The sequence below is a fragment of the Dreissena polymorpha genome, chromosome 14 (genome assembly GCF_020536995.1).
Source record: "Dreissena polymorpha isolate Duluth1 chromosome 14, UMN_Dpol_1.0, whole genome shotgun sequence".
NCBI lineage: Eukaryota > Metazoa > Mollusca > Bivalvia > Myida > Dreissenidae > Dreissena > Dreissena polymorpha.
The window spans coordinates 36,869,303-36,895,900 of NC_068368.1; the positions used below are offsets into that span (position 1 = coordinate 36,869,303).

General features: G+C 33.0%; 2 protein-coding genes across 2 annotated transcripts; both read right to left on the minus strand.

Moving 5' to 3' along the window:
* Window positions 1-11,010: 11,010 nt before the first annotated feature.
* LOC127858447 (uncharacterized) lies at window positions 11,011-15,488 on the minus strand. The gene is made up of 2 exons (XM_052395621.1): window positions 15,362-15,488; window positions 11,011-12,372 (listed from the first exon to the last, which is right to left on the minus strand). The coding sequence occupies exon 2, from the start codon at window positions 12,369-12,371 to the stop codon at window positions 11,811-11,813; it is 561 nt and encodes a 186-aa protein (XP_052251581.1). The 5' UTR covers window position 12,372; window positions 15,362-15,488; the 3' UTR covers window positions 11,011-11,810.
* Window positions 15,489-20,967: 5,479 nt separating this feature from the next.
* On the minus strand, window positions 20,968-24,830 carry LOC127858446 (uncharacterized). Its single transcript, XM_052395619.1, has 2 exons — window positions 24,712-24,830; window positions 20,968-21,726 (listed from the first exon to the last, which is right to left on the minus strand). The coding sequence occupies exon 2, from the start codon at window positions 21,723-21,725 to the stop codon at window positions 21,165-21,167; it is 561 nt and encodes a 186-aa protein (XP_052251579.1). The 5' UTR covers window position 21,726; window positions 24,712-24,830; the 3' UTR covers window positions 20,968-21,164.
* Window positions 24,831-26,598: the final 1,768 nt, after the last annotated feature.

Genomic DNA, 26,598 nt, shown 5'->3' on the forward strand with positions numbered 1-26,598 from the left:
GCTCAATTCAAAGGATGTAGCACTGTTCAGTGTAAGGAATTCCGGACTACTCTCTGCATGCTCAAACGACACAAATTGTGGCCCTGATTACAATTACGCGTTATAATCCATCTTCCAGAATTTCACTTTCGCCTCCAAGATGAGAAAACAATCATTAGAGAAATATTACAGTGTCACGATAAGAGAAAATCGTTTAATTATCATACCACAATGTTTGCCGTACTTGGTCAGCACGTCTGGAAATCATTCCTTAATGTGTGGATAGGCTGCTATTATCAACAAGTTTGCTATTTTGAATTCAATTTTGTATCAAAAAGCATTGCTCTTAAATGTGGCATTTTCAATTCGCAATTAGATTTGTAATGACCCGTCATGCGAAAATGGGTCTTATTCCATATGCGCCCATTATATAAATAGCCCACTCAGCTATTTCTCCTTCTGGTAAGGAGAAACATAACATATTGAGTGATTTTATAACGAACAGCATCGCCTATGGCCTGACTGCGCAAAAGCACATGTTGGGTTTAACAAACGCTTGCCGAAACGCATGAGACCCATTTTCGCATGACGGCGCTATTGGCGTGTGATTTAAATGTGTCGAAATAAAACTGCGTTTAAATCAAATATCAACAAACGATATATTTCGATAGTGAAGAAAGATACAAATAACAAGGCATATGAGGACACATATGAAGTGCTCTCCCGTAGTATATTTTTTATCTACTCACACTAATGTGTGGTTTGACAATGCTAACACACATTTCATGCGGTGAATATGCAACTTACAAGTGAAAAACACAACACATTAGTTTAACTTTTGTTTAATTGAATTTATTTATTTAGAAAAGTAAATTGCAAACTTTATATAAAAGTCAGCGTATACGCCGACTACATTTTTTTAAAGATATTTATTTATCGCCGCTATCTGTTGAAAACCAAAGAACGTTTTCCAGAAATACTCGCTGTAGTAGCATAAACGAGGTTACGAAACAGGTCATTTGTATTGTTATTATAAATTGTGTGTTATATTCGGGTTTAGCGATTATGAAACATTTTTTTGTTTTTGTCTATCGTATCGCTGAAGTTATTGTTGAACTTATGTTCAGCGTTTTATAAATTGAGAATATAAATAAGCGTTAACTTTTTCCCGAATCTATTAATAGCCTCAATTTACGAATGACCTATACTATGTCATTGAGGTGTATGTGAGAGCGTAACCTATTGCGTTGTTATCGCTCGTTGACTTTCCTTTTTTTATCGACAGGCGCATCTAATAGCCTCATATTATGAATGGACTGAGCAAAAATACTACGTCAATGAAGACGCTGCTGAAAGTGGACTATTTTATTCATTCATGAACAATCTCCTACGCGACACGTACAATACGATCATTGTTTATTGATTCTTTTCTATAAAAGCACCGTTCGAAACTATTGCATTTAACACGATATTAATATCATGTTTCCATTTGTGAATGCATATAATTGGAGAACTCAAACCTCTTGCATAAATTATACAACTCTTTCTCGCGCGGATACGCGTAGTAAGCGGGTATTGGGCTCCTAGTAGCTAAGGCGCATTGACCTGAATTTTAGACTTACCACCTTTGACGGTCTCTAACAAACGATTTAACACGCTAATGTCAATATTGACACCACCATCAAAATGTCAATTTCAATACACATCTACAAAATGGCGTCTCCAAACCATTCGGTAAAGTGTGTCCTTCGATTAAAAAACTTTTTTTCTCTATACGAGGTTTAAAATAAGCTATTATTTGCCTCGTCTTTTCGAACGCCGTTGCTACATGTATGTAACGTGTAAAAGCCGGATCAGCAAAATCAGCGTACACATTTAAAATATAAAAAATGGATTGTTTTGCAGATTTTTAGGAAAGTGTGGTATGATAAACAGAATAATAGTTTACTGCCCCATCGTTTTGCAATATATCAGGCTCGGCACGAATAAAATAACGGCTCGGCAAGATTCGCCGTTATATTATTCTTAGCCTCGCCTGATATATTACTGTTATTCTCTATAACTAAGTCTTACGTGGGCGTTTATTAACTCCTTTAGAAGAGTTCTTAAAAGTACCTGCGTAGCATCCGAAATTCGAACGCACGCGACATCCTATGAAACTTCATAAATCTGTGTTAGCAATATGCGTATCTATAAAGAATAATTATATTTTTAATATTAAATATTGAAAAAAAGTATTTAATTTAACTGAAAAACATCGTTAATCAATTGTGAAAGCAGTGAATGTTTTTGTTATTAAACGGAAATTTTTTATACTTCAAGGGACATAATAGGTTTCAAAGGGAGATAATAGATCATATTCATGCCAACGTTCTCACATCATTGTGTATAATATGCGGTATATACAACCCAACCAGAAACATGATCGTCGTTATAGTCATTGATAACCATCAAATGAATTACAACTTCTTAAAAAAATAAGAAAAAAAAAAAACTTTCCGGCACTTCTTAAAGGTTTTTCCTTTAATGCACGATACTATGAGAAGAACCGATATTATGAGAGTAATGGACATTTATGAGGCTACACATCAGTTAAACAAGAAAGATCCAAACAAGTTCTTTTATAATAACTTTCTTATATTTTATATTACCAAAATATATTATTAAAATGGAATTTCATGTTTTGTTTTTATGTTTTGGAGGAATAATTAACATTATATGCTAATTTTACTGATAACATTTTTTTATTGAACACGCTATATTAATTCTTTATTTAACTCGAATTTCGGTGTTTCATAATTTATTCAGAATAATTATGTGTATTGAGAAATAATCAATAGGATAATTAATGTTGAATATATCTGATAAGTAAGAGTAAATAACATTGACTTATTTGCTAACACGTCAATGCCGTTATAAATTGTTTTAAGTTGCAGCAAGCAATATTGGTTGACAAGAAACTCAAGAACAAACCAAGAAACATTTGATATTTAATTTCGGATCTCTAGATTTACAAAGAGCCCGCGTATTCGGAAATAACATCAAAAGCGCACTGATTGATGCGTTATTTTTACAATATTATCAGCATTAGCTATATCACTATCTATTTAAATGCGGTAAGTTGTTGAAGTTTTTAGCATAGGTGCAACGCACCTATGCTTAAGGTATATACGACATTTCGAAAACCCACATCGATCGGTTGACCATTATGAAGCCTTACCTGATCAAAAATCAGACGAAATATCTATTTAATTTAGTAAATGGTAATTCTTACAATTTTTTGGGGGGAAACGTTTTTCTAACGTTTTCTTCCAAGAATATTGCTGACACCGTTTTGAGTGAATTTTTCTAAGACCGTTTTACGTGCAAAAAACCTTCTAAGAAACTAAAACAAATTTCGTTCGTAAAACAATTCTGTTCTTGTTGATAGTGACCTCACACCTAATTTCTATTTCCTTTGTTTACTGTTCTGTGAGAGGTCAAATGTTTACATAACTGAATTCATAAGGCCCTGGTTTAAGGATATGTAACATTTCATCGGTTAATTATAAACAGAAATTAAAACATATTCTCAGCAGGAAGTGGGGCATAAAGCACTTTTATTCTTTGAACATGTGTAAAAAATGGCGGAGTACGATGAATGTTTTCTGATTTATGACATGGATTCTGACCTTCCTTTCTATGGATTTGATGAAGTAGAGTTTGAAAGTAATAGAGATGTGTTAATTGAAGTTAAAATGATTTACTTTGAGCCAGAAATTAACGTTACGAGTAGAGCTAACAGTTTAAATGTGGCATCGGATTTAATGGATTCGCGCAAATTTTGGACGACTGCTCCAGCAGCTGGAGTGTCACTTCTTTATATTGTGTCTGTAAAATATTAAATGGAAAGCTGTAAATGTATCAAGTCGGAAAAGAAAACGGATGGTTGCATAATGGTATGCGTGAAATAATGTAATTCTACGTATTTATTTTCATAGTTATGTCATTTTGTAACCATTCACATTCGTCACTATTTGGAATTCCCGTTTCTAAAAATAGAACAATTTGGTAACAAGGGGGGCGACTCGTGATGTCAGCAATCGTTAAGGTTACAATATACTAAATAATCGAGTCATGAAGGGCTGTACTCTCTAAACAAATCATCATATTTTCCTCGAAGGCGTTTTATACACTTTAGATTGTTATGGTTTTATCGTTTGGAGATATTAATAGGGTAAGCATTGGTGTTCACTACTAAATCCCTGAAATAGGATAAAGTTGGAGATTAAAGTAAAAATGGCACTGCAAATGGTAACAATCCACTAGAAAACGGCCGAAAAAAAGGCGCAAAATCAGTCGATTTTGATTAGAGTCGAATTCTTTTTTGGTTTGAACATGACATATCTTTTGTATTGCTTAAATCGATTCAGCTAAGAATGCCCGTCAAGAAAAGGTATGGTTATGGGGGTCTCAATATGCAAAATGTTGTGTTTATTTTCGCTCAAAGTTGTCGCTTTTACATCGAAACATATAAGGAAACTATTTAGTATATTTTGACCTAAACATTTACTTCAGCAGCAACTTCCCTGTATCTTGCAACTATGCTTTCAGCGCCATCGGCGCTCTCGTTTGATATGCTTATACGTTATCTTGATTTATAAATCTTGTTTCATCGTGCCAATATATTCAGTGTTTCGTGAAATTGTGTATAAAAGCAAAACGATTGAAATTATGATACACGGTTATATACATTTTTCGATATAAGTTTTTGCCATTACTTGTGCATTCGAAAAAGCATAATTCCGTCGCATGAACTCGATTTTCGACCGTTATGCATGTATTGTTGAAAAGTCTCCTTTAAATATCGACAAATTCAAAATCTCTAAACTTTTATGGGATGAAGGAACAGTTGTGTAACATAAACTCCCCATACTAATATCTAAGATTTGAATAACTGTCTACATTATGTATTTAACATTCAAATAGTAGTATATTGAAAACAAGCCATGTCAATCGGCGTTAATATTGATATGTCATGCTAATACCTTAATGTGCCACTAAATTGTAGGAGTGATCTGATATAACTATTTATCAAACCACCGCATTGGTATCTGCCTGATATAACGTTGCCTGGTATATTTTTTTTATATCATGGTCAACAGATAGTTTTTATATCAGTCAATGTTTGGATGTACGTGGGATTTGCAATAAAGTCAACTATTTCTATCAACATGAATCAGGTTCAACAAAACAAACAATTTTGATACCAAGAACGTACATATTTATTCTAGTTTAAAGTCATAAATCGCAAAACGTTTACTTTAAAAAAATCACCACAGCCAGCGCTACAGATGTTAAATGACGTCATCAATGTGACAATAAATCTAAAATATCGATATAGTCATTGCACCCGCAAGTGTTGCACAGAAAGTCTAGACAATATATAACTGTATTCTAATCCTCAACTATTTAAATCAAAGCGCTGAATGCACTGAAGATGTTTAACACGCAATTCATTTTTCAAAATCAATCGCAAGTTTGAAATGAACACACGCCATTCAACTTTATAAAGTGTGTGTCATAGCGCATGGGTCGAGTTTTGTGTGCACTTGTTATCATCCTTATTATTTCATAGAAATAACTTAGACAAAATAAAAACAACATGCTTTTTGGACGTTCTGATAGCATAGAAAGTATGATGAAAATGGTAATGAGAACTTAATATAAAGACAATTTGCAGTCTCCACCATATTAAAGGAATATTTTTTTTATATCAAATACCTATCTCACCAAGAATATAAATTCATAATGAAAGTTCCGTGTACAAAACTTTTGATTTTTGACACCATATACAAATTCAAAATATACAATAATCTTCGTATCTTGTATATGCAGGAATAAAAGTATATAAACATTGCTGTTTATGCTTTTCTTGTTGCCCGAGCAGTTCACACGGTGTCAACAACGCTGACATAAACATAGGTATAGAGCACTAATGCGCTTTTAGGCCTAGCTGTTTGACTCAGTTTTCATCTAAGTGACTTTTACATAACGCATGCAACAGACACGCATGAATATTTTCGAATATTAAATAAGCTGATTCGAGATACAGCCTCTGAATTTTTGCTACATCACTGCGTATGTGCTCAATTCAAAGAATGTAGCACTGTTCAGTGTAAGGAATTCCGGACTACTCTCTGCATGCTCAAACGACACAAATTGTGGCCCTGATACAATTACGCGTTATAATCCATCTTCCAGAATTTCACTTTCGCCTCCAAGATGAGAAAACAATCATTAGAGAAATATTACAGTGTCACGATAAGAGAAAATCGTTTAATTATCATACCACAATGTTTGCCGTACTTGGTCAGCACGTCTGGAAATCATTCCTTAATGTGTGGATAGGCTGCTATTATCAACAAGTTTGCTATTTTGAATTCAATTTTGTATCAAAAAGAATTGCTCTTAAATGTGGCATTTTCAATTCGCAATTAGATTTGTAATGACCCCGTCATGCGAAAATGGGTCTTATTCCATATGCGCCCATTATATAAATAGCCCACTCAGCTATCTCTCCTTCTGGTAAGGAGAAACATAACATATTGAGTGATTTTATAACGAACAGCACCGCCTATGGCCTGACTGCGCAAAAGCACATGTTGGGTTTAACAAACGCTTGCCGAAACGCATGAGACCCATTTTCGCATGGCGGCGCTATTGGCGTGTGATTTAAATGTGTCGAAAGAAAACTGCGTTTAAATCAAATATCAACAAACGATATATTTCGATAGTGAAGAAAGATACAAATAACAAGGCATATGAGGACACATATGAAGTGCTCTCCCGTAGTATATTTTTTATCTACTCACACTAATGTGTGGTTTGACAATACTAACACACATTTCATGCGGTGAATATGCAACTTACAAGTGAAAAACACAACACATTAGTTTAGCTTTTGTTTAATTGAATTTATTTATTTAGAAAAGTAAATTGCAAACTTTATTTAAAAGTCAGCGTATACGCCGACTACATTTGTTTAAAGATATTTATTTATCGCCGCTATCTGTTGAGAACCAAAGAACGTTTTCCAGAAATACTCGCTGTAGTAGCATAAACGAGGTTACGAAACAGGTCATTTGTATTGTTATTATAAATTGTTTGTTATATTCGGGTTTAGCGATTATGAAACATTTTTTTGTTTTTGTCTATCGTATCGCTGAAGTTATTGTTGAACTTATGTTCAGCGTTTTATAAATTGAGAATATAAATAAGCGTTAACTTTTTCCCGAATCTATTAATAGCCTCAATTTACGAATGACCTATACTATGTCATTGAGGTGTATGTGAGAGCGTAACCTATTGCGTTGTTATCGCTCGTTGACTTTCCTTTTTTTATCGACAGGCGCATCTAATAGCCTCATATTATGAATGGACTGAGCAAAAATACTACGTCAATGAAGACGCTGCTGAAAGTGGACTATTTTATTCATTCATGAACAATCTCCTCCGCGACACGTACAATACGATCATTGTTTATTGATTCTTTTCTATAAAAGCACCGTTCGAAACTATTGCATTTAACACGATATTAATATCATGTTTCCATTTGTGAATGCATATAATTGGAGAACTCAAACCTCTTGCATAAATTATACAACTCTTTCTCGCGCGGATACGCGTAGTAAGCGGGTATTGGGCTCCTAGTAGCTAAGGCGCATAGACCTGAATTTTAGACTTACCACCTTTGCCGGTCTCTAACAAACGATTTAACACGCTCATGTCAATATTGACACCACCATCAAAATGTCAATTTCAATACACATCTACAAAATGGCGTCTCCAAACCATTCGGTGAAGTGTGTCCTTCGATTAAAAAACTTTTTTTCTCTAAACGAGGTTTAAAATAAGCTATTATTTGCCTCGTCTTTTCGAACGCCGTTGCTACATGTATGTAACGTGTAAAAGCCGGATCAGCAAAATCAGCGTACACATTTAAAATATAAAAAATGGATAGTTTTGCAGATTTTTAGGAAAGTGTGGTATGATAAACAGAATAATAGTTTACTGCCCCATCGTTTTGCAATATATCAGGCTCGGCACGAATAAAATAACGGCTCGGCAAGATTCGCCGTTATATTATTCTTAGCCTCGCCTGATATATTACTGTTATTTTCTATAACTAAGTCTTACGTGGGCGTTTATTAACTCCTTTAGAAGAGTTCTTAAAAGTACCTGCGTAGCATCCGAAATTCGAACACACGCGACATCCTATGAAACTTCATAAATCTGTGTTAGCAATATGCGTATCTATAAAGAATAATTATATTTTTAATATTAAATATTGAAAAAAAAGTATTTAATTTAACTGAAAAACATCGTTAATCAATTGTGAAAGCAGTGAATGTTTTTGTTATTAAACGGAAATTTTTTATACTTCAAGGGACATAATAGGTTTTAAAGGGAGATAATAGATCATATTCATGCCAACGTTCTCACATCATTGTGTATAATATGCGGTATATACAACCCAACCAGAAACATGATCGTCGTTATAGTCATTGATAACCATCAAATGAATTACAACTTCTAAAAAAAATAAGAAAAAAAAATTAACTTTCCGGCACTTCTTAAAGGTTTTTCCTTTAATGCACGATACTATGAGAAGAACCGATATTATGAGAGTAATGGACATTTATGAGGCTACACATCAGTTAAACAAGAAAGATCCAAACAAGTTCTTTTATAATAACTTTCTTATATTTTATATTACCAAAATATATTATTAAAATGGAATTTCATGTTTTGTTTTTATGTTTTGGAGGAATAATTAACATTATATGCTAATTTTACTGATAACATTTTTTTTATTGAACACGCTATATTAATTCTTTATTTAACTCGAATTTCGGTGTTTCATAATTTATTCAGAATAATTATGTGTATTGAGAAATAATCAATAGGATAATTAATGTTGAATATATCTGATAAGTAAGAGTAAATAACATTGACTTATTTGCTAACACGTCAATGCCGTTATAAATTGTTTTAAGTTGCAGCAAGCAATATTGGTTGACAAGAAACTCAAGAACAAACCAAGAAACATTTGATATTTAATTTCGGATCTCTAGATTTACAAAGAGCCCGCGTATTCGGAAATAACATCAAAAGCGCACTGATTGATGCGTTATTTTTACAATATTATCAGCATTAGCTATATCACTATCTATTTAAATGCGGTAAGTTGTTGAAGTTTTTAGCATAGGTGCAACGCACCTATGCTTAAGGTATATACGACATTTCGAAAACCCACATCGATCGGTTGACCATTATGAAGCCTTACCTGATCAAAAATCAGACGAAATATCTATTTAATTTAGTATATGGTAATTCTTACAATTTTTTTGGGGGAAACGTTTTTCTAACGTTTTCTTCCAAGAATATTGCTGACACCGTTTTGAGTGAATTTTTCTAAGACCGTTTTACGTGCAAAAAACCTTCTAAGAAACTAACAAATTTCGTTCGTAAAACAATTCTGTTCTTGTTGATAGTGACCTCACACCTAATTTCTATTTCCTTTGTTTACTGTTCTGTGAGAGGTCAAATGTTTACATAACTGAATTCATAAGGCCCTGGTTTAAGGATATGTAACATTTCATCGGTTAATTATAAACAGAAATTAAAACATATTCTCAGCAGGAAGTGGGGCATAAAGCACTTTTATTCTTTGAACATGTGTAAAAAATGGCGGAGTACGATGAATGTTTTCTGATTTATGACATGGATTCTGACCTTCCTTTCTATGGATTTGATGAAGTAGAGTTTGAAAGTAATAGAGATGTGTTAATTGAAGTTAAAATGATTTACTTTGAGCAGGGACCTATACAAACAAAGGGATTAGCAACCTCGCGATATCCCGTTACAGCACGCAAAATAAACCGGTGCGCGAGATCAGGGACCTATACTTTAATCTCGATCGATTGGTCCCGGTGTAGCGATAATAAACCGGTGCGCGAGATTTGATAATCTCGATCGATTGGTCCCTGTGTAGCGATAATGCGGCTACACGATATCGATTGCGAGGGATTTCGCTTATTTAACGCGTTACGTTTTTTCGGATTCAAATTATATTATGTTAAATAAACAAGTACCTATTCGTTTAATTGTTGCGTTGTTGATCTCAAAATCAATCATTAATTAGTCTTATTATTACGCAGTATGTCAAATGGGCACCCAATTATCGGACTCTTTGATGAATATTAATTGCCGGTTGTTTCGCCAGGGTTAAATTGCCGTTGTTTATCGCACGTATGTGCATGTAAAAAAGACCGGTCTTTTAATAGAATTAAAATGTTACCATGTTTTGTTTAAAATAGCAACATTATCAAGACATGTTAAGTGCAAACAACTCAAAATGTATAATTGTTCTTTTAACCTCCGACGCAGCAAATTTTCGAATGTCATTTTAATATTTATTTGGACTCCCTTAAGTCATAGTGAACGTTGGAATTCATGGAATTTACTGTAAATGTCTTCTAAACATAAAAATTTCCTTTCATGGGATGACGACATAGATTTAGATTTGGTATAAGGTTATTATACTGATGATGAGGCAAACAATAAATCGCAAGCAAGCACGAAAGAGCTGTGCTATATTTGTCCTGTTTGTGGTGCGGAGTATAAAAGTGTATCAGGATTTCGAGGTCATGTCATAAAAAAACATCAACAGAATTTACGAGGTAATAAATATTGGATGCATTTTTTTAGTTCTGCATTTTGCGTACAAACCAAACAAAAAACAAGAAAGGTTTTCGTGTTTTAGTAGTTCTATATATATATATATATATATTTATATATACTCATGTTTTATTCGTTTTATTATCATATATATCTCGAACAATCAATATATAAAACAACATTAATAAATCAAATCCTCGCACATGCAAGTAAGATATCCAAAACAGTGGACACATGATACGGTGTAATAATGATGAGACAATTGAATCAGGCATTTACAGTTACTACTAAATAGTGTGTACAAAGGAGTTTAGTGTTTTATTCCTTTAATTATTTTCAAAGAAATGAATATAAAACGTGTTGTAGAATGGTTTTAACAAAATTATGGACAAAGATTTAAATGCAGTTAATAGAACATAAAAGTTTATTCTGACTTAAGCATGTTAAGCTAATCGTCATTTACATTACATTTACAATAACAGCATGCTTTTGAAGTAAATACAAATCATGCATCACTTCGAAAAAGTTCCTTTTACAATATAAGGAATAAACATGTTTTCGTGAGAATGTTAATATTGTTAATACATAGTGACCTGTCTGTACCAAAGTTCATAAGTGAAAAATATAATTATTAAATGACTTTTTTTAAACAAGAATTACATACATTAATATAAAATTAGGACACATATAAGAAAAAAATATGATCCCTGCATATAACTGCATAAAGTATATACTTGCATTGTTTTTTCATTCGTAATTTTTTTTTTAGAAATATAGAATTGAGTAATACTGACAATGTAAAAGCTGTATGATATACCTCTACCTATGCTATACTTAATTGTAGTTAAGTATAAGTAAAATCCCTGTGTTGACAACCTATACTAAAGCAAAACTATAGGTTATGTATAGCGATATGGTTCCTTAGAGTATATAAAGTACAATCATTTTATTTAGAGAGAAATCTATAAGTAAAATTAATAACTCCATCTATATAAACTAGTTAATTTCATTTATCTATATCCCTACATCGACTATCTATGCGAAAAAAAAATAATTGAAAATTCCACCTCAGGATTTCCTATGCAGACATCAAATTTTAACAGTCTTTCCTATAACACCAGAACATAAGCAACGCGATTGATATGTTGTGGCAGTCCAGTCCATATTTGGTGAGATCTCGGAATGCATTTCCGATGCACATAGACAGAGCACGTAAAATCACTCTTAATTTCAACCGATAACTTGATTGCTGTCAGACTGTCATTTGCGTACAACTGTAACATTTGAATTGATTGCTCTAATTCCTTTACAACGAACTGAGATGAAAAATTTTGCAGTTTAAGTTCCACAGCAAAGTCTGAGAAGGTTGTCGTCTCCACCTCCATTTCTAGAAGCCCTGAACTACATTCCATCACATCAGCTTCAGGCTTATCATTGTTTGTCTCCTGGAAGGAGTCAAGCTCATATGTGGAGTCTTCATCAATAGCATAACTATGATCACTTGTGAACTGCACATTTTCACTTTCTGACTGGGTAGAAGAATCTGTTGTAGCTTTAATGTTCACCAGGGGTTCACTGGCAACATGGTTTTCTTCCTTTGGCTGTTCAGATGTTATGTAGTGGTACTTGCGTTTCACCGTAAGGGATCCTCTTTTGCGTTTTCTAGGCATTCTAAAAGCATAAAACAAAACATATTCTAAAAATCAGTTAATAAAATGTTTACACAGTCACCATCATTTATTGAAAACATGGCTTGCCACCATAGGAAGACTAATAGACTATGCCACCTTTTTCCACATTTTTCGAAACGTTAACGCAAAACCTAAACGCAAAGTGTGACGGAATTTCAGACGACCAGACAGATGGACATAAAAATGTACTTAGTTGTATCAACATATTAATAAAATTAATTGACATATTTATGTAAGAATTCCGATTTTTTGCATTAATTGAATAACAATTATCTACACATTTCAGAAATTCTTAATAGAGGCATTAACAATGTGGAAACAAACTCTTGAAAATATCTCAGAATAAATGTTTTCTCCAATGATAAAGAAATATGACCTTTGCAATTTTTCTATTTTTTTTTCTAGAATAATAGTTATTAAATTTATATTAAAAAAAAATGGCCAAACATTCTGTGAATGAGAACGATTATATGTCTCGTGTTTTGAGAAAACTTGGCATAATGCATGTGCGTAAAGTGTCGTCCCAGATTAGCCTGTGCAGTCCGCACAGGCTAATAAGGACGACACTTTCCACTTTTATGACATTTTTTGTTGAAATGAAATCTCTTCTTAGCAAATATCATTGAACATTCCACCTCAGGATTTCCTATGCAGACATCATTTTTTTTTTTTCAAAAAATGCATTTAAAATATGCACCATACATTTCATTGAAATGTAACATTGGTACAAACACAAACAATAATAGAGCTTGTATTGATCAATCCCTAAGAAAAAGCGGAGACAAATGTTAATCTCAATTGTTTTTTTTAAATAATTGATTAAGGACTAATATTGTATCATCATTGAGCTTATACAAATCAAGAACTTTGCAAATAATGCAAATTAAATGTACACCACACAATGCACTGAAGTGTACAATTTGCTAATCCTTAGCATGCTGGGAAATTTGTCGTCTGCTAAAGTGTTGTCTGCTGAATTTCTAAAATTAGCATTTTCTTAGATTTTTTTCACAGAATACTTTCAGAATAGCAAACAGTTTGAATCCTGATGAGACGCCACGTTCTGTGGCGTCTCATCTGGGTCCAAACAGTTTGCAAAGGCCTTTAAAGTTTGATTCAAGCGCTGAAAGGGTTACGATACCAACATGAATAATATAGGGCTAGTATTTACAGAGCCTTGGCCCTTACGCAAAAAGCAATGACATATGTATACAAAACTGAAAGCGGTCTAACAATTAGAAAATGACTAAAGTTATACATGTGTATTGTCCTTTAGCTTATACAAAGTTATGAGTTAGTAAATAATGCAAATTAAATGTGAAACACACAATGCATTGAAGTGTCACATATCTAAAGATACCAACATGATTATCATAGGTCAATTATTGACCGAGCCTTTTGAAAAGAGCATTGACATACACATTCAAAACCGAGACTGGTTAAAAAAAAATGACTAAAATTGTATAATCTCTGAGCTAATACAAAATTATGCCTTTGCAATTCATGTAAATAAAATGTGCACCACACAGTTTATTGAAGTGTAACATTTGCAAAAATACCAACATGATCAAAATAGTGCTACTATTGATGGAGTCTATTGAAAAAAGCCTCAACATATGTTGATAACACGTTTAACTAAAAAAATTAAAAAATAACTGAAATTATATCATCTTGGAGCTAATACAAAATTATGCCTTTGCAAATAATACAAATAAAATTAGCATCACACAATGCGTTGAAATGTAATGTTTGTAAAGATACCCATAAGATTAATATAGGGCTAGTATTGACTGAGCCTTTCGAAAAGAGCCACGACATATGTTGATCAAACTGATAGTGATTACAAAATAAAAAAAATTACTAAAATGGTATTATCTTTGAGCTAACACAAAATTATGCCTTTGCAAATAATGCAAATTAAATTTGCACCACACAATGCATTGAAATGCAACGTTTGTAAAGACACCAACATGATATATATAGGGCTAGTATTGACTGAGCCTTTCAAAAAAGAGCCACGACATATGTTGATGAAACTGATAGTGGTAAAAAAATAAAAAAATGACTAAAATTGTATTGCTTTTGTGCTAATTCAAAATCATGAATTTGCAAATAATACAAATAAAATTAGCATCACTTAATACGTTGAAATGTAATGTTTGTAAAGATACCAATAAGATTAATATAGGGCTAGTATTGACTGAGCCTTTCGAAAAGAGCCACGACATATGTTGATCAAACTGATAGTGATTACAAAATAAAAAATGACTAAAGTTGTATAATCTTTGAGCTAATACAAAATTATGCCTCTGCAAATAATACAAATAAAATTAGCATCACTCAATGCGTTGAAATGTAATGTTTGTAAAGATACCCATAAGATTAATATAGGGCTAGTATTGACTGAGCCTTTCAAAAATAGCCACGGCATATGTTGATGAAACTGAAAGTGGTAAAATATAAAAAAATGACTAAAATTGTATTGCCTTTGTGCTCATTCAAAATCATGAATTTGTAAATAATACAAATAAAATTAGCATCACTCAATGCGTTAAAATGTAATGTTTGTAAAGATACCCATAAGATTAATATAGGGCTAGTATTGACTGAGCCTTTCAAAAAGAGCCACGACATATGTTGATGAAACTGATAGTGGTAAAAATTAAAAAATGACTTAAATTGTATTGCCTTTGTGCTCATTTAAAATCATGAATTTGCTAACAATACAAATAAAATTAGCATCACACAATGCGTTGAAATGTAACGTTTGTAAGAATACAAAAAACAATAGTATAGAGCTTTATTTGACCAAGCCTTTTGAAAAAAGCCACGACACACGTTTCTCGGATTATGGAAGTGTAAACAATGATACGCATGATTTGGTGAAAATACCCACCGTTGTTTTATAAGTAAATACAAAGCATAGTCGAAAACAAATGAAACAATAAGATGTATCAAACTCAACAAACCTTTGCAATGAATACTTCTGTGTTGGCAACACTTGGTTAATTTGTACTCTTATTATTTCTCGATTGCTTTGTCACGGTCTCGCTTTGTCAAAATGGCGGCTGTTAAAATTTGCCTCGAAGCGCGAAGCCTCGTTGGGTCGCAAGTCTCGTTCCCTTTTGCGTAACAACGCGATAGCTTGTTCTTCGGTTCAGTGAGTGTCTCATCCCTTTGTTTGTATAGGTCCCTGCTTTGAGCCAGAAATTAACGTTACGAGTAGAGCTAACAGATTAAATGTGGCATCGGATTTAATGGATTCGCGCAAATTTTGGACGACTGCTCCAGCAGCTGGAGTGTCACTTCTTTATATTGTGTCTGTAAAATATTAAATGGAAAGCTGTAAATGTATCAAGTCGGAAAAGAAAACGGATGGTTGCATAATGGTATGCGTGAAATAATGTAATTCTACGTATTTATTTTCATAGTTATGTCATTTTGTAACCATTCACATTCGTCACTATTTGGAATTCCCGTTTCTAAAAATAGAACAATTTGGTAACAAGGGGGGCGACTCGTGATGTCAGCAATCGTTAAGGTTACAATATACTAAATAATCGAGTCATGAAGGGCTGTACTCTCTAAACAAATCATCATATTTTCCTCGAAGGCGTTTTATACACTTTAGACTGTTGTTCTGGTTTTATCGTTTGGAGATATTAATAGGGTAAGCATAGGTGTTCACTACTAAATCCCTGAAATAGGATAAAGTTGGAGATTAAAGTAAAAATGGCACTGCAAAAGGTAACAATCCACTAGAAAACGGCCGAAAAAAAGGCGCAAAATCAGTCGATTTTGATTAGAGTCGAATTCTTTTTTGGTTTGAACATGACATATCTTTTGTATTGCTTAAATCGATTCAGCTAAGAATGCCCGTCAAGAAAAGGTATGGTTATGGGGGTCTCAATATGCAAAATGTTGTGTTTATTTTCGCTCAAAGTTTTCGCTTTTACATCGAAACATATAAGGAAACTATTTAGTATATTTTGACCTAAACATTTACTTCAGCAGCAACTTCCCTGTATCTTGCAACTATGCTTTCAGCGCCATCGGCGCTCTCGTTTGATATGCTTATACGTTATCTTGATTTATAAATCTTGTTTCATCGTGCCAATATATTCAGTGTTTCGTGAAATTGTGTATAAAAGCAAAACGATTGAAATTATGATACACGGTTATATACATTTTTCGATATAAGTTTTTGCCATTACTTGTGCATTCGAAAAAGCATAATTCCGTCGCATGAACTCGATTTTCGACCGTTATGCATGTATTGTTGAAAAGTCTCCTTTAAATATCGACAAATTCAAAATCTCTAAACTTTTATGGGATGAAGGAACAGTTGTGTAACATAAACTCCCCATACTAATATCTAAGATTTGAATAACTGTCTACATTATGTATTTAACATTCAAATAGTAGTATATTGAAAACAAGCCATGTCAATCGGCGTTAATATTGATATGTCATGCTAATACCTTAATGTGCCACTAAATTGTAGGAGTGATCTGATATAACTATTTATCAAACCACCGCATTGGTATCTGCCTGATATAACGTTGCCTGGTATATTTTTTTTATATCATGGTCAACAGATAGTTTTTATATCAGTCAATGTTTGGATGTACGTGGGATTTGCAATAAAGTCAACTATTTCTATCAACATGAATCAGGTTCAACAAAACAAACAATTTTGATACCAAGAACGTTCATATTTATTCTAGTTTAAAGTCATAAATCGCAAAACGTTATTTTAAAAAATCACCACAGCCAGCGCTACAGATGTTAAATGACGTCATCAATGTGACAATAAATCTAAAATATCGATATAGTCATTGCACCCGCAAGTGTTGCACAGAAAGTCTAGACAATATATAACTGTATTCTAATCCTCAACTATTTAAATCAAAGCGCTGAATGCACTGAAGATGTTTAACACGCAATTCATTTTTCAAAATCAATCGCAAGTTTGAAATGAACACACGCCATTCAACTTTATAAAGTGTGTGTCATAGCGCATGGGTCGAGTTTTGTGTGCACTTGTTATCATCCTTATTATTTCATAGAAATAACTTAGACAAAATAAAAACAACATGCTTTTTGGACGTTCTGATAGCATAGAAAGTATGATGAAAATGGTAATGAGAACTTAATATAAAGACAATTTGCAGTCTCCACCATATTAAAGGAATATTTTTTTTATATCAAATACCTATCTCACCAAGAATATAAATTCATAATGAAAGTTCCGTGTACAAAACTTTTGATTTTTGACACCATATACAAATTCAAAATAAACAATAATCTTCGTATCTTGTATATGCAGGAATAAAAGTATATAAACATTGCTGTTTATGCTTTTCTTGTTGCCCGAGCAGTTCACACGGTGTCAACAACGCTGACATAAACATAGGTATAGAGCACTAATGCGCTTTTAGGCCTAGCTGTTTGACTCAGTTTTCATCTAAGTGACTTTTACATAACGCATGCAACAGACACGCATGAATATTTTCGAATATTAAATAAGCTGATTCGAGATACAGCCTCTGAATGTTTGCTACATCACTGCGTATGTGCTCAATTCAAAGGATGTAGCACTGTTCAGTGTAAGGAATTCCGGACTACTCTCTGCATGCTCAAACGACACAAATTGTGGCCCTGTTACAATTACGCGTTATAATCCATCTTCCAGAATTTCACTTTCGCCTCCAAGATGAGAAAACAATCATTAGAGAAATATTACAGTGTCACGATAAGAGAAAATCGTTTAATTATCATACCACAATGTTTGCCGTACTTGGTCAGCACGTCTGGAAATCATTCCGTAATGTGTGGATAGGCTGCTATTATCAACAAGTTTGCTATTTTGAATTCAATTTTGTATCAAAAAGAATTGCTCTTAAATGTGGCATTTTCAATTCGCAATTAGATTTGTAATGATCCCGTCATGCGAAAATGGGTCTTATTCCATATGCGCCCATTATATAAATAGCCCACTCAGCTATCTCTCCTTCTGGTAAGGAGAAACATAACATATTGAGTAATTTTATAACGAACAGCATCGCCTATGGCCTGACTGCGCAAAAGCACATGTTGGGTTTAACAAACGCTTGCCGAAACGCATGAGACCCATTTTCGCATGACGGCGCTATTGGCGTGTGATTTAAATGTGTCGAAAGAAAACTGCGTTTAAATCAAATATCAACAAACGATATATTTCGATAGTGAAGAAAGATACAAATAACAAGGCATATGAGGACACATATGAAGTGCTCTCCCGTAGTATATTTTTTATCTACTCACACTAATGTGTGGTTTGACAATGCTAACACACATTTCATGCGGTGAATATGCAACTTACAAGTGAAAAACACAACACATTAGTTTAACTTTTGTTTAATTGAATTTATTTATTTAGAAAAGTAAATTGCAAACTTTATTTCAAAGTCAGCGTATACGCCGACTACATTTTTTTAAAGATATTTATTTATCGCCGCTATCTGTTGAGAACCAAAGAACGTTTTCCAGAAATACTCGCTGTAGTAGCATAAACGAGGTTACGAAACAGGTCATTTGTATTGTTATTATAAATTGTTTGTTATATTCGGGTTTAGCGATTATGAAACATTTTTTTGTTTTTGTCTATCGTATCGCTGAAGTTATTGTTGAACTTATGTTCAGCGTTTTATAAATTGAGAATATAAATAAGCGTTAACTTTTTCCCGAATCTATTAATAGCCTCAATTTACGAATGACCTATACTATGTCATTGAGGTGTATGTGAGAGCGTAACCTATTGCGTTGTTATCGCTCGTTGACTTTCCTTTTTTTATCGACAGGCGCATCTAATAGCCTCAAATTATGAATGGACTGAGCAAAAATACTACGTCAATGAAGACGCTGCTGAAAGTGGACTATTTTATTCATTCATGAACAATCTCCTCCGCGACACGTACAATACGATCATTGTTTATTGATTCTTTTCTATAAAAGCACCGTTCGAAACTATTGCATTTAACACGATATTAATATCATGTTTCCATTTGTGAATGCATATAATTGGATAACTCAAACCTCTTGCATAAATTATACAACTCTTTCTCGCGCGGATACGCGTAGTAAGCGGGTATTGGGCTCCTAGTAGCTAAGGCGCATAGACCTGAATTTTAGACTTACCACCTTTGACGGTCTCTAACAAACGATTTAACACGCTCATGTCAATATTGACACCACCATCAAAATGTCAATTTCAATACACATCTACAAAATGGCGTCTCCAAACCATTCGGTGAAGTGTGTCCTTCGATTAAAAAACTTTTTTTCTCTATACGAGGTTTAAAAGAAGCTATTATCCGCCTCGTCTTTTCGAACGCCGTTGCTACATGTATGTAACGTGTAAAAGCCGGATCAGCAAAATCAGCGTACACATTTAAAATATAAAAAAATGGATTGTTTTGCAGATTTTTAGGAAAGTGTGGTATGATAAACAGAATAATAGTTTACTGCCCCATCGTTTTGCAATATATCAGGCTCGGCACGAATAAAATAACGGCTCGGCAAGATTCGCCGTTATATTATTCTTAGCCTCGCCTGATATATTACTGTTATTCTCTATAACTAAGTCTTACGTGGGCGTTTATTAACTCCTTTAGAAGAGTTCTTAAAAGTACCTGCGTAGCATCCGAAATTCGAACGCACGCGACATCCTATGAAACTTCATAAATCTATGTTAGCAATATGCGTATCTATAAAGAATAATTATATTTTTAATATTAAATATTGAAAAAAAGTATTTAATTTAACTGAAAAACATCGTTAATCAATTGTGAAAGCAGTGAATGTTTTTGTTATTAAACGGAAATTTTTTATACTTTAAGGGACATAATAGGTTTCAAAGGGAGATAATAGATCATATTCATGCCAACGTTCTCACATCATTGTGTATAATATGCGGTATATACAACCCAACCAGAAACATGATCGTCGTTATAGCCATTGATAACCATCAAATGAATTACAACTTCTAAAAAAAATAAGAAAAAAAAAATAACTTTTTACTTCTTAAAGGTTTTTCCTTTAATGCACGATACTATGAGAAGAACCGATATTATGAGAGTAATGGACATTTATGAGGCTACAACATCAGTTAAACAAGAAAGATCCAAACATTCATTTATAATAACTTTGCTTATATTTATATACAAAATATATTATTAAAAAGGAATTTCATATAAGGTTTTTATGTTTTCGGAGAATAATTAATATTGTTATGCATAATTTTACTGATAAAGTTTTTTATTGAAAACGCTAATATTAAATGACTTTTTTTAAACAAGAATTACATACATTAATAAAAATTATTCACAATAAGAAAAAATATGATCCCTGCAATAATCATATAGTATAACTTGCATTGTTTTTTATATCGTGATTTTTTTTTAGTAAATATAGATTGAGTATTACTGACAATGTAAAAGCTGTATGATATAACCTATGTATACTTAATTGTAGTTAAGTAATATCCCTGTGTTGACAACCTAACTAAAGCAAAACTATAGGTTATGTATAGCGATATGGTTCCTTAGAGTATATAAAGTACAATCATTTTATTTAGAGAGAAATCTATAAGTAAAATTAATAACTCCATCTATATAAACTAGTTAATTTCATTTATCTATATCCCTACATCGACTATCTATGCGAAAAAAAAATAATTGAAAATTCCACCTCAGGATTTCCTATGCAGACATCAAATTTTAACAGTCTTTCCTATAACACCAGAACATAAGCAACGCGATTGATATGTTGTGGCAGTCCAGTCCATATTTGGTGAGATCTCGGAATGCATTTCCGATGCACATAGACAGAGCACGTAAAATCACTCTTAATTTCAACCGATAACTTGATTGCTGTCAGACTGTCATTTGCGTACAACTGTAACATTTGAATTGATTGCTCTAATTCCTTTACAACGAACTGAGATGAAAAATTTTGCAGTTTAAGTTCCACAGCAAAGTCTGAGAAGGTTGTCGTCTCCACCTCCATTTCTAGAAGCCCTGAACTACATTCCATCACATCAGCTTCAGGCTTATCATTGTTTGTCTCCTGGAAGGAGTCAAGCTCATATGTGGAGTCTTCATCAATAGCATAACTATGATCACTTGTGAACTGCACATTTTCACTTTCTGACTGGGTAGAAGAATCTGTTGTAGCTTTAATGTTCACCAGGGGTTCACTGGCAACATGGTTTTCTTCCTTTGGCTGTTCAGATGTTATGTAGTGGTACTTGCGTTTCACCGTAAGGGATCCTCTTTTGCGTTTTCTAGGCATTCTAAAAGCATAAAACAAAACATATTCTAAAAATCAGTTAATAAAATGTTTACACAGTCACCATCATTTATTGAAAACATGGCTTGCCACCATAGGAAGACTAATAGACTATGCCACCTTTTTCCACATTTTTCGAAACGTTAACGCAAAACCTAAACGCAAAGTGTGACGGAATTTCAGACGACCAGACAGATGGACATAAAAATGTACTTAGTTGTATCAACATATTAATAAAATTAATTGAAATATTTATGTAAGAATTCCGATTTTTTGCATTAATTGAATAACAATTATCTACACATTTCAGAAATTCTTAATAGAAGCATTAACAATGTGGAAACAAACTCTTGAAAATATCTCAGAATAAATGTTTTCTCCAATGATAAAGAAATATGACCTTTGCAATTTTTCTATTTTTTTCTAGAATAATAGTTATTAAATTAATATTTAAAAAAAAATGGCCAAACATTCTGTGAATGAGAACGATTATATGTCTCGTGTTTTGTGAAAACTTGGCATAATGCATGTGCGTAAAGTGTCGTCCCAGATTAGCCTGTGCAGTCCGCACAGGCTAATAAGGACGACACTTTCCACTTTTATGACATTTTTTGTTGAAATGAAATCTCTTCTTAGCAAATATCATTGAAAATTCCACCTCAGGATTTCCTATGCAGACATCAATTTTTTTTTCAAAAAATGCATTTAAAATATGCACCATACATTTCATTGAAATGTAACATTGGTACAAACACAAACAATAATAGAGCTTGTATTGATCAATCCCTAAGAAAAAGCGGAGACAAATGTTAATCTCAATTTTTTTTTTTAAATAATTGATTAAGGACTAATATTGTATCATCATTGAGCTTATACAAATCAAGAACTTTGCAAATAATGCAAATTAAATGTACACCACACAATGCACTGAAGTGTACAATTTGCTAATCCTTAGCATGCTTGGAAATTTGTCGTCTGCTAAAGTGTTGTCTGCTGAATTTCTAAAATTAGCATTTTCTTAGATTTTTTTCACAGAATACTTTCAGAATAGCAAACAGTTTGAATCCTGATGAGACGCCACGTTCTGTGGCGTCTCATCTGGGTCCAAACAGTTTGCAAAGGCCTTTAAAGTTTGATTCCAGCGCTGAAAGGGTTACGATACCAACATGAATAATATAGGGCTAGTATTTACAGAGCCTTGGCCCTTACGCAAAAAGCAATGACATATGTATACAAAACTGAAAGCGGTCTAACAATTAGAAAATGACTAAAGTTATACATGTGTATTGTCCTTTAGCTTATACAAAGTTATGAGTTAGTAAATAATGCAAATTAAATGTGAAACACACAATGCATTGAAGTGTCACATATCTAAAGATACCAACATGATTATCATAGGTCAATTATTGACCGAGCCTTTTGAAAAGAGCATTGACATACACATTCAAAACCGAGACTGGTTTAAAAAAAATGACTAAAATTGTATAATCTCTGAGCTAATACAAAATTATGCCTTTGCAATTCATGTAAATAAAATGTGCACCACACAGTTTATTGAAGTGTAACATTTGCAAAAATACCAACATGATCAAAATAGTGCTACTATTGATGGAGTCTATTGAAAAAAGCCTCAACATATGTTGATAACACGTTTAACTAAAAAAATTAAAAAATAACTGAAATTATATCATCTTGGAGCTAATACAAAATTATGCCTTTGCAAATAATACAAATAAAATTAGCATCACACAATGCGTTGAAATGTAATGTTTGTAAATATACCCATAAGATTAATATAGGGCTAGTATTGACTGAGCCTTTCGAAAAGAGCCACGACATATGTTGATCAAACTGATAGTGATTACAAAATAAAAAAATGACTAAAATGGTATTATCTTTGAGCTAACACAAAATTATGCCTTTGCAAATAATGCAAATTAAATTTGCACCACACAATGCATTGAAATGCAACGTTTGTAAAGACACCAACATGATATATATAGGGCTAGTATTGACTGAGCCTTTCAAAAAAGAGCCACGACATATGTTGATGAAACTGATAGTGGTAAAAAAATAAAAAAATGACTAAAATTGTATTGCTTTTGTGCTAATTCAAAATCATGAATTTGCAAATAATACAAATAAAATTAGCATCACTCAATACGTTGAAATGTAATGTTTGTAAAGATACCAATAAGATTAATATAGGGCTAGTATTGACTGAGCCTTTCGAAAAGAGCCACGACATATGTTGATCAAACTGATAGTGATTACAAAATAAAAAATGACTAAAGTTGTATAATCTTTGAGCTAATACAAAATTATGCCTCTGCAAATAATACAAATAAAATTAGCATCACTCAATGCGTTGAAATGTAATGTTTGTAAAGATACCCATAAGATTAATATAGGGCTAGTATTGACTGAGCCTTTCAAAAATAGCCACGGCATATGTTGATGAAACTGAAAGTGGTAAAATATAAAAAAATGACTAAAATTGTATTGCCTTTGTGCTCATTCAAAATCATGAATTTGTAAATAATACAAATAAAATTAGCATCACTCAATGCGTTAAAATGTAATGTTTGTAAAGATACCCATAAGATTAATATAGGGCTAGTATTGACTGAGCCTTTCAAAAAGAGCCACGACATATGTTGATGAAACTGATAGTGGTAAAAATTAAAAAATGACTTAAATTGTATTGCCTTTGTGCTCATTTAAAATCATGAATTTGCTAACAATACAAATAAAATTAGCATCACACAATGCGTTGAAATGTAACGTTTGTAAGAATACAAAAAACAATAGTATAGAGCTTTATTTGACCAAGCCTTTTGAAAAAAGCCACGACACACGTTTCTCGGATTATGGAAGTGTAAACAATGATACGCATGATTTGGTGAAAATACCCACCGTTGTTTTATAAGTAAATACAAAGCATAGTCGAAAACAAATGAAACAATAAGATGTATCAAACTCAACAAACCTTTGCAATGAATACTTCTGTGTTGGCAACACTTGGTTAATTTGTACTCTTATTATTTCTCGATTGCTTTGTCACGGTCTCGCTTTGTCAAAATGGCGGCTGTTAAAATTTGCCTCGAAACGCGAAGTCTCGTTGGGTCGCAAGTCTCGTTCCCTTTTGCGTAACAACGCGATAGCTTGTTCTTCGGTTCAGTGAGTGTCTCATCCCTTTGTTTGTATAGGTCCCTGCTTTGAGCCAGAAATTAAGGTTACGAGTAGAGCTAACAGTTTAAATGTGGCATCGGATTTAATGGATTCGCGCAAATTTTGGACGACTGCTCCAGCAGCTGGAGTGTCACTTCTTTATATTGTGTCTGTAAAATATTAAATGGAAAGCTGTAAATGTATCAAGTCGGAAAAGAAAACGGATGGTTGCATAATGGTATGCGTGAAATAATGTAATTCTACGTATTTATTTTCATAGTTATGTCATTTTGTAACCATTCACATTCGTCACTATTTGGAATTCCCGTTTCTAAAAATAGAACAATTTGGTAACAAGGGGGGCGAATCGTGATGTCAGCAATCGTTAAGGTTACAATATACTAAATAATCGAGTCATGAAGGGCTGTACTCTCTAAACAAATCATCATATTTTCCTCGAAGGCGTTTTATACACTTTAGACTGTTGTTCTGGTTTTATCGTTTGGAGATATTAATAGGGTAAGCATAGGTGTTCACTACTAAATCCCTGAAATAGGATAAAGTTGGAGATTAAAGTAAAAATGGCACTGCAAAAGGTAACAATCCACTAGAAAACGGCCGAAAAAAAGGCGCAAAATCAGTCGATTTTGATTAGAGTCGAATTCTTTTTTGGTTTGAACATGACATATCTTTTGTATTGCTTAAATCGATTCAGCTAAGAATGCCCGTCAAGAAAAGGTATGGTTATGGGGGTCTCAATATGCAAAATGTTGTGTTTATTTTCGCTCAAAGTTTTCGCTTTTACATCGAAACATATAAGGAAACTATTTAGTATATTTTGACCTAAACATTTACTTCAGCAGCAACTTCCCTGTACCTTGCAACTATGCTTTCAGCGCCATCGGCGCTCTCGTTTGATATGCTTATACGTTATCTTGATTTATAAATCTTGTTTCATCGTGCCAATATATTCAGTGTTTCGTTAAATTGTGTATAAAAGCAAAACGATTGAAATTATGATACACGGTTATATACATTTTTCGATATAAGTTTTTGCCATTACTTGTGCATTCGAAAAAGCATAATTCCGTCGCATGAACTCGATTTTCGACCGTTATGCATGTATTGTTGAAAAGTCTCCTTTAAATATCGACAAATTCAAAATCTCTAAACTTTTATCGGATGAAGGAACAGTTGTGTAACATAAACTCCCCATACTAATATCTAAGATTTGAATAACTGTCTACATTATGTATTTAACATTCAAATAGTAGTATATTGAAAACAAGCCATGTCAATCGGCGTTAATATTGATATGTCATGCTAATACCTTAATGTGCCACTAAATTGTAGGAGTGATCTGATATATAGAGAATACTAGGTTAGCGTTAAATACAGAGAAGTTTATGTTGCGAGGCTTAGAACGCCGGAAGCGCGAGCCTTGGCGAGCGCTTTCGGTGTTCGAGCCGAGCAACATAAACTTCTCTGTATTCAACGCTAATCCTAGTATTCTATTTATCCCATTTGATTTTTTCAACGTGACATTTAACATAAATAGATCTAATAACCTTAACAATAATTTTAATTCAGTCATAAAAGCGCTTAAAATCTAACAAATGTAACCATGCGTAGTGATATACATGTATTTGTTCTGGTACGCAAAATAGTCTTTAAAAAATTCACACACAAACTGTAAAACAAGTAA